This window comes from Sinocyclocheilus anshuiensis, unplaced genomic scaffold, assembly GCF_001515605.1.
Source record: "Sinocyclocheilus anshuiensis isolate Anshui unplaced genomic scaffold, SAMN03320099.WGS_v1.1 scaffold380, whole genome shotgun sequence".
Lineage (NCBI taxonomy): Eukaryota > Metazoa > Chordata > Actinopteri > Cypriniformes > Cyprinidae > Sinocyclocheilus > Sinocyclocheilus anshuiensis.
Genome location: NW_015557081.1, coordinates 922,436 through 931,304, shown reverse-complemented (window position 1 = coordinate 931,304; position 8,869 = coordinate 922,436). Strand labels below are relative to the sequence as shown.

The window sequence follows — 8,869 nt, the reverse complement described above, 5'->3', positions numbered from 1 at the left end:
ACTGTATTTCTGTGTGTGTGTGTGTGTGTTTGTGTGTGTGTGTGTGTGTGTGTGTGTGTGTGTGTGTGTATATAAAAGCATTAACTTTATTCTTTTTTTGCAGTGTGTCTATATCCTCTCAGTTTTGTTTTGTTTTTATTTGCGGTAAATTCAATATGAAGTCCCTACTAAGGTCCATTGTGTGTTTAATATTTGCTCTTTGCAACTTGCATACACACAAACTCACCACACTTCTCAACCACCTCCTTTGTCACAAGATCCTTCACTTCCTCCACCTGAACAAATGGGAAAATTGAAGTATTTAATCACATAGAAATCCTATCGGTAATCCATAAGGATATATACATGATAGAAATAGAGCATTGTCATCATACACTGAGTCCAGTCTCCCCTTTTTCTCCTTTCATGCCTGAGGTTCCCACTTCCCCCTGCATAGAGGATATGTATAACTTTAGACTGAGCATGTTTGTGAATAGATTAAGTCCTGACTGAGTGGAGGATACAGTTATTTGTGTGTAGATGCCTTATTACATCCAGGCCTCTGAGGCCAGGAATTCCAGGGGGTCCCCGTTGACAGGCCTTTCCTCTGCCTCTCCTTCCCTTCTCTCCCTGGGATAGATAAAACAATCAAATCAAACAATGCTGGACAGGTAATAATGCATAGAAGCTGCACATCACCACGAAACAATCACTAACCCTGGACCAATCAGCTTTGAGCTTGAGGCTACACATAACCAAACCAATGGTTTACTTTATTTTCAACTGAAATAAATATAAGTTTAAAAATATATTGGCTGTTTTAGTACAGAAAAGCACCAGAGTGATACTTTACAATAATGTTTAATTCATAAACTTTACTCACAGAAAATGCCTCATGTTTTAGGATTGTCTGCTGATTCTGTGCTGAAGTACAGCTCACCTTTACTAAAGAGACTCTGTGAGTGCAGCTTGCTGAACCCTCTCCATTCCTATCAACATCAAGAGATGCCTAACTGTGGCTAAAGGCGGCCTTAGCGCAGTGTTTAGTTTGATAGCTCAAATCTTCATCCCAGCAGAAATAGCTCCTACCCCCCGTCTCTTTATCTCTCTCTCATCCTGTCTTTCTTGGTTAATTAGGGCCTTGTCCTCCTCCACGGTTCCTCCACATGGGATTGAGTGAGATATGAAGATGGCCCTAATTACACTGGCTTGACTATTTATCCATCTATCTGTGAGGTCTGATGAATCACACAGAGGAATAATAAATTCAGCTCTATTATCATGTAGATATTATTGTCTAAGTGTAGGCAGGTTGGTCATACCTTTGGTCCCACTTCACCTTTAGGTCCAACCGGACCAGGCCGACCCAGAGCCCCATTAGTTCCTGGTGCACCAGGAGATCCCTTAAACCCAGTGAAACCTCGGAAACCAGTCGCACCCTGCAGAAGAATGGGTTAAATAAATGATTTTGAAATGAATATACTTGACAGGGAAAGATTATTTAGAACAACAGTTCATCCAAAAATGAAAATTCTGCGATCATGCCCTCATCTACATATATTCAAATTTGACACGATGATGCAAGTATGGTTTTCTAATGTCTATTGTGACATGATGACATGTTTTTTTTTTGTATTATTTATTTATAGTACTAATATTTTGAATTTTTTATTTTTGTTTTTTCAGTTCTCATTTTATGCAAGTTTTGTTTTTATTTCCAGTTGGTAGTTTCAATTCAATTCAGTTTAATTTTTGTTAATTTAAATTAACAAAAATCTTTTCAATAGTTTTAGTTAATGGTAATAACCCTGCATGAAATGCAATTTAATATCTATATCTGAATGCAAGTCATTTGTAACAACATACATTTGGGTCTTGTCCTCACACAAATATCATAAGACATCATTAGACTTTGAATATATGATTTTAGTTATATGGTCTACGTTTATGATACTTTTATGGTTTTAGTTTGTTTGGAGCTTCTGACTGCAATGTGCTTCTGTTGTATTGTATGGAAGAAATAGAGTGAATTAAAAAAAAAACCCTCTTTGTTTGTATTCCAGTTAAACTGGTTTAGAAGGATATGAAGATAAGTAAATGATGACTGAATTTTTGGGTGAACTATTCCTTTTATTAAAAGATTTTGAAATAACACTGGTCCTATAATTTTGTACCTTCTCTCCTTTTTGTCCAGGAGCTCCATCAAGACCATTCAGACCACTATCACCTTTTTCTCCCTAAACATTAACAATAACAATTCATCTCATACTTAAACTTACAATGATGATGAGGTTATCAATATCTGTGTGTGTAAGTGACTCACCTTTCGTCCCGGGAGACCATTTAGTCCTGGAATGCCTGGCCTGCCAGGGTCCCCAGAATCACCCTTGTGTTTTACAGTCAAAGGAAATGTTTTTAGTGGTTTATTTAATCCAATTTTCAATTTAAGATGAAATTGGATCAAAAATACCTGTTCTCCATCCAGTCCTGGACTCCCTATTCGACCAGGGAAACCTCTGAAGCCCTACAGAAAAATAAGTGTTGTGAAACAATGGTTACAGACAGGTGAGAACACAAAAACTAAAGACAAGATTGACATTTCATACCTTCTCGCCTTTAATTCCTGCATCTCCAGGTAAACCAGGCTCTCCTGTCTCACCCTGAACACAAACCAATGAGTCAAGGTCCATGAATAGTGTGTTACTCAAAAAAATAAAATAAATAAATAAATAAATAAAACAACTCACAGGAAAGCCTACTTAATTATTTAATCATTCATCTAAATAATGTAGTTAGTAAGAAAGGTTAAGGGAACAGTGTTCTCCCTCTCAGGTACCCCTGTTGCTCAGAGAAATTTCTTATTAATTAATATTTCATTCAGATGATTCATATTCTCACCTGATCTCCCTTTCGGCCCTGCAGGCCCATGTCTCCCTTATCACCTTTCTCACCATCCAGTCCATGTTCTCCATTACGACCCTGTGACAAATCTCAGCCAATCAGTAATATTTAACAAAAGTTACAGCAGCAAAATGTCTAAAAGTATCAAAATCTCAAACATTTGTTTTGAAACTATCACAACAAACAGGAAATAGGCTACCTTTTCCCCATTGGCGCCTGGCTCCCCTGGATCTCCCTAAGAAAATAATTATACCTTCACTCCCAAAATGCATTTTCCACAGTAAAAACATTTACCGTGATATAACATTCCATATAAAACAATAAAATCCATACTTAAAAAAAATGCCGTTTCAAGCAATATAGTGCATAAACTTCATAGTAGAGCTAATTTTGACCTTTTGTCCTACTGGACCACGTGCACCAAAAGGCCCCATGCCTCCTTTAGTACCAGCTTCTCCCTTCAGCCCCTGAAATTACATGAAACAAGTGTTAGAAATTCACTTTTTATGGTCCAAGTACATGAATCTCTACAGGTATGGAAAAACAGTTTAGAAAATACCTTTGCACCAGGTGGACCATCTTCACCCTTCTCTCCTTTATCTCCATCAAATCCTGGAAGCCCACGTTCACCCTGCCATGTAAAATTCAGACATACCTTGGTCTGTATCTGTCATTTATACTAAAAAACAACTAAAAAGTCAAACAACTAACACGTATTGTTGAGTTCGCATAGTCAAGTATGGCCTTTGTGGGAAACATTATAGTGAAATGACAAATTAAAATACAAAAATATCTCACTGGCTCTCCTTTCAGACCCTTATATCCTCTGGGTCCTGGCATGGAGAGAGGACTACCCTACAAAACCAGGAAACCAATATGGTAGTTGGTGAAAGAATTAAAATAAACGATGCAGGTATCCAATCTACACTTATGCTGTCCTTACCTTGTCTCCTCTGTGACCAGTCACACCTTTGTCACCCTGTCAGTCAAAAAGTTTTGTCTTTATTAATTTTGTCTGGGGTATATTCTAAACAATTGAGACTCAACTGATATGTCAGACGGGCTGTTAAATGTTTCTAGGGTTGTAAGTGGTATTGTTTTGACACTACAAATGTTCACTGTATGTGAGTCTGTCATACAGTTATGCTGAAGAAAATAAAACCAATATCACTCACAACTGACGCAGATTGTGACGTTAGTGCAAGTGTGTGTGTTAAAAGAAAGTGCTGTTCACAGCAGAGTTTCTTTAGCAGAGAAAGACTTGACGAGAAGGCACTGGCAAGTCGATACAGAGAGAAGAGAGGCTCTGTGAGCACAGCAGTGCTGTCAAAGCTGCCTATAAGTCTTTGAGCTACAGAAAATAACCCTGGCAGAGTAGGCTTGGCTATTAAACTTTAAAGCCCTTCTACCTTCTGAACTTGTTTCGAATTTCAAACTGAGGTGGGTTAAAAATAGACACTCACCTTTTCTCCTTTCATACCTGTCATGCCTTTAGGACCCTTAATTAAAGAGAAAGGTCACGGGATGTTAACACATTGTACAGAATCACAAAATCTAACTTTCTTAATACAGTCTATAGTGACATGTTCAATACTGATCACTGCATGGATGCACGAAAGCTTTTTGAATCCATGTACATTTATGCTTTTAGCTGATGCTTTTATTCAAAGTAACTTAAAAATGTGAAAAAAAAGCCGAGCTAAGAAAGAAATAATCTAAAATGTGATAAGAAATGATATAAAATATGAGATAAAGTAATTGTTACAAAATCACTTGCAGGATAATGCAGCAAGTTTTGCCAGGTTTTGAGTATCAAATGCTATATTATCAATATTCTATTTAGCAATCATATGTTTTCTTTCTAAAAATACCAAAATTTGTTGGATACATTTCTCTTACTACCAAGATGGTAACCAGATTACATTTCTATTCACTAAACCATCGATACAGTACACTGTCTATTGCACCATGTTACGTAAACAATGAACAAATCAATCTATAGAACGAATAAATACAGCAAGACAAATAAATAAATATAGAATGAATGAATGAAAAAAGAAATTCAAAGTAATCAAATTAAACACAAAACAAAACTAAATAAAATAAAATAAAATATTTGAGGGATGCTATAGTGACATTTGAGGGATTTGAGAAGTGCTATAGTGTCTGCCCATGAGTTGGAATCACACGTGACTTACCATGAGACCTAGAGGCCCATTGGCACCGACAGTGCCTTTGACTCCCTTGTAATATTGAGAAAGAGTTGTTAAAAGCATTTAACACAAAATTAGCAGCAAATAACACAGAGAGAGAACAAAAAAACATGCCACTGTTTGAACACTAGGGGCCAAATTTACTAACAGCTGGCACCAGTACAAACTTTTGGTATTAAAAACTACTGTCAGGAATCACTAAAGGCATGCAGTGAAAAATTAGCGATGAAAATACATGGTAATTTTTGCAGCTGACCGTATTGCATATGCATTTGTAGGAGTTTCCTTTCAAATGCAACCTTCATGGGAGGAGAGCATTTTAAGTAAATAATGCAACGTGATTTAGTAAGGTTTGCAGTGGTCAATTTATTATTTACTATTTAACACCGCAAAAACAAGCATGTCTTAACTTATTTTGTGCTTAACATGGCTATGATAGTTGCTAATTTGGTCTTGATAGATTGCGCAGGTCATTATGGAAGTGAGCTGTCTGCGTCTGTGTTCTTTCATTTGCACAATGTCAATACATCTTTTGCAGATCTTTCATCTACCATCAGCACTTTCATGGGATTGCGGTCTCACACAAATTGGCCCTGTTTAGTAAATCTGGCCCATGGTTTTAGAATTCATAATTTAATAACTTCAGCAAACAAACTAATATGCTATTACAGAAAAAAAAAAATGATACCTACAATCTAAAAGAGCAATTATCATAATATTACCCTGCGACCTGGGAGCCCAGGAATTCCTCTGTCGCCTGGTTCTCCTGGGATACTGTCTCCCTAGTGATAGCAGATGAAACGTTTCATGCATGTGTACATTTACGTTGTGGGGCATTTCAACCTAACCTGGTATCATAAACATAACATGCATAAACATTACATGCAATGACTTACCTTTTCACCATTAACCCCAGAGGGGCCAGAAGGACCCTGTAAAAAGAACAGCAAGTTCTCAGTTTATTCTAGTTCTTCACTTTTCCCTCCAGAGTAAATGTAGTAAAATATAGAGTAAAATTCAGAAGCGGTACCTGCTGTCCAGGAGGACCAATTGCACCTGGAGTACCAGGTGAGCCATTCTTCCCTCGTCTCCCTCTATCACCCTTTAAAAGCATGCAAACAAATGAAAAAGTAATTCATCCAAGTTAATTTTTTGTGTTTAAATCAACAAAGTCATTCAATAAGGTAACTACTCAACATTGAGAATGGGCTGACATTACCTTTCTACCTGGCTCTCCAGGGTCACCAGGCTGACCTCTGTGACCTGGTGACCCCGAGATTCCAGGGTTGCCACGAATACCCTGAATGCCCTGTGCTCCAGGTGGTCCTGGTTCTCCAGGCTCGCCCTAAGTACATAACATTCAAATGTTAGTTAGTTAAGCAATCTCTATTATTAACTGTGTTTGGGTTTATGTTGGTATCCTCTCCTTTTTTGGATTGTACTTTATGGGAAGTTAAATTCACAGCATTGATAACGTACACAGCTTAATCAATCACCTTTTGTCCTGGTGGACCGGCCTGACCAATGGGCCCACGGTGACCAGTTCCAGGTTCTCCCTAAAAAAAAAAAAGAACACATAAACAGATCAAAGGAGGCTAAAGAAATATGGGATAAACAGTTATTGACACCAAGTTGAAAATGAGTGTACCTTCTGGCCTTTTTCACCAATCTCCCCCTGCGCAAATTCACAAGTGATCAGCCACTAACAAACGCAGTTTTTACAAGGCAAATAACAAAGAGAGTTTGGAAGTTCCCCATCAGCACTACAATATTAATAAAGACATTGAATCCATTTCAGGAACGGAGGAGAAAAAATAAAGCTCTGGGGCATCAAAGCAAGCGGAAGGGCACTGCTGAAATCCCACCTGGTTTGATTGACAATAATAATTCCCTAACATTGTAAATGAGGAGGCGGGGATGTCGTATGTGTGGGCGAGCTGCAGTCCAATCAGAAAGCAGGAATGATTATCTAACAGACTTTGGTTTGGGAACACACAGAGCTTAGACACTAATAAGAGCTGACGAGAACATTGCTCAGGATGGGACTATCATGCTTTATTAGTAAGAACAGATCGTTCCGACTTATAATGAAAAAGATTGTCGAACCTTAGGGCCTGGTTTTCCATTTTCACCTGGAGGTCCCTGTACAAGAAAGGAAAAATGCACATACAATGCACAATTTATTTACAGATATACATAATAAGACCGGACTGAAAATCTGGGATTAAAAATGTAATTGAAATGAAAATAAGCATGGAATAGGTTTTTATATGTGTATATCATAATTAAAGAAGGTTCTCCTATGGTTCAATCAACATAGATTATAATTACAAAATAGTAATTACATTGGGGCCCAAAAGTCTAGACTAAAAATCTGTGACACCATCATATGGAAATAAAAATGGAATGATAATATAATATAATATAATATAATATAATATAATATAATATGTTAATTTATTTTTTAGAATTATAGAATGTATTCAAAATTAATCAATTATTATAGATAACATTTATATATTGTGGATATGTTATATTTGGAAACCTATAAGCTCATACTTACTTTAAGGTAATCACAGTGGGAAATACGGGGCCCCATGTCATCTTCTCGGTCTGTCTCTCCCTTCCTCTCCCTCTCCATCTTCTCTCTTTGTCTCTCCCATTCCATTCTTTGTCTTTGTAACTGTCTCTCTCCCTCCTCCTTTTCTTCTTGTTCCATCCCTGTCTCTCTCTTGAGCTCTCTCTCCCTTTCCAGTTCTGCTTCTCTTTCTTGTTCCAGTTCCATCCTTTCTTTTTCCATCTCCTGTCTCTCTCTCTCCCTCTCTAGCTCAAATTCTTCCTCTATCTCCTCGCTGCCTGTCTCCTCGTCACCATCACCTGAACTGTATTCCTTGGTCTCAGTCACACCATCCTCTTCCTCCATGTCCCACTGTGCCTCAGTTGTCTTTTCCTCTTCAATAATCCTTTCTTTGTTCTCAAGATAGACTTCATCTTCTCTCTCCCCCTGTTCTTCCCCCTCTCTTTCTCCGTACATCTCTGTCACAGTCTCAGGGTCTTTGTTTTCTTGCTTCTTTTTCTACAAGAGTGACAGAAATATCAAGTGTGAGTACTTTTTATTGTGGTTGTATCTCTTTCCAAAGCATTGTCGAGTTGACTTCATAAATGTAATTATTTTAAAGGAATAGTTCACCCCAAAATGAAAAATTGCTGCGTTTAGATTATTTACTGTTTTTGATTCACTGTTTTTCACTTCACAAGACATTAATTAATGGACTGGAGTCATGTGGATTACTTCTGAATTATTGTGATGTTTTTTATCAGCTTAAACTCATCTATATCTTGGATGGCCTGAGGGTGAGTATATTTTCAGTTTTGGGTCAACTATTCTTTTAAGTTCTATGGATTCCTCATTTTTTAGGTAGATTAAACTCACTCACATTTAGCTTCTTTTTGCCTTGTGCACCTGAGGTAGACCGCTAAAAGAAGATGCAATAACAAAATTTTACTTTGTTCCCTTTCAGTCGGTCACTCTCGACGTCACGTCGGATGACCGACGAATTGGGAGTTACAAGGGTCCCCCCGGTGGAGCGGTCGGTTGCTATGCCGTTGTGCCCTAATACCGCCTCCAACCGGCAGGGAGAACCGTGCCTCCCCTCCCGGGTCTGTAGGTACTTAACTGGCCAGCGATGCTTATACGACCTGTGGAGAAGCTTCCTCCGCCTTACACGCTACGGCGTGGTTGCAAGTGCACTAGGCCAAGGGTGTTCACGACCCGG

The 8,869-nt window shown here is 38.1% G+C and overlaps 1 protein-coding gene across 1 annotated transcript in view; it reads right to left on the bottom strand.

Annotated features, from left to right (window-relative positions):
• Positions 1 to 8,869, bottom strand: part of LOC107676908 (collagen alpha-1(VII) chain-like) — a 61,178-nt gene that overhangs the window by 1,678 nt on the left and 50,631 nt on the right. Inside the window, exons 81-105 of the mRNA XM_016471645.1 lie at positions 8,531 to 8,569; positions 7,657 to 8,169; positions 7,200 to 7,235; positions 6,742 to 6,768; positions 6,590 to 6,649; positions 6,313 to 6,438; positions 6,124 to 6,195; positions 5,990 to 6,025; positions 5,816 to 5,875; positions 5,079 to 5,123; positions 4,344 to 4,379; positions 3,824 to 3,859; positions 3,679 to 3,735; positions 3,440 to 3,511; positions 3,276 to 3,347; positions 3,080 to 3,115; positions 2,878 to 2,958; positions 2,586 to 2,639; positions 2,450 to 2,503; positions 2,303 to 2,365; positions 2,154 to 2,216; positions 1,302 to 1,418; positions 532 to 609; positions 375 to 428; positions 227 to 275 (exon numbers count right to left, since the gene is read on the bottom strand). Coding sequence (XP_016327131.1) covers positions 227 to 275; positions 375 to 428; positions 532 to 609; positions 1,302 to 1,418; positions 2,154 to 2,216; positions 2,303 to 2,365; positions 2,450 to 2,503; positions 2,586 to 2,639; positions 2,878 to 2,958; positions 3,080 to 3,115; positions 3,276 to 3,347; positions 3,440 to 3,511; positions 3,679 to 3,735; positions 3,824 to 3,859; positions 4,344 to 4,379; positions 5,079 to 5,123; positions 5,816 to 5,875; positions 5,990 to 6,025; positions 6,124 to 6,195; positions 6,313 to 6,438; positions 6,590 to 6,649; positions 6,742 to 6,768; positions 7,200 to 7,235; positions 7,657 to 8,169; positions 8,531 to 8,569 — 1,936 coding nt within the window. The remainder of the gene's footprint in view (positions 1 to 226; positions 276 to 374; positions 429 to 531; positions 610 to 1,301; positions 1,419 to 2,153; positions 2,217 to 2,302; positions 2,366 to 2,449; positions 2,504 to 2,585; positions 2,640 to 2,877; positions 2,959 to 3,079; positions 3,116 to 3,275; positions 3,348 to 3,439; positions 3,512 to 3,678; positions 3,736 to 3,823; positions 3,860 to 4,343; positions 4,380 to 5,078; positions 5,124 to 5,815; positions 5,876 to 5,989; positions 6,026 to 6,123; positions 6,196 to 6,312; positions 6,439 to 6,589; positions 6,650 to 6,741; positions 6,769 to 7,199; positions 7,236 to 7,656; positions 8,170 to 8,530; positions 8,570 to 8,869) is intronic.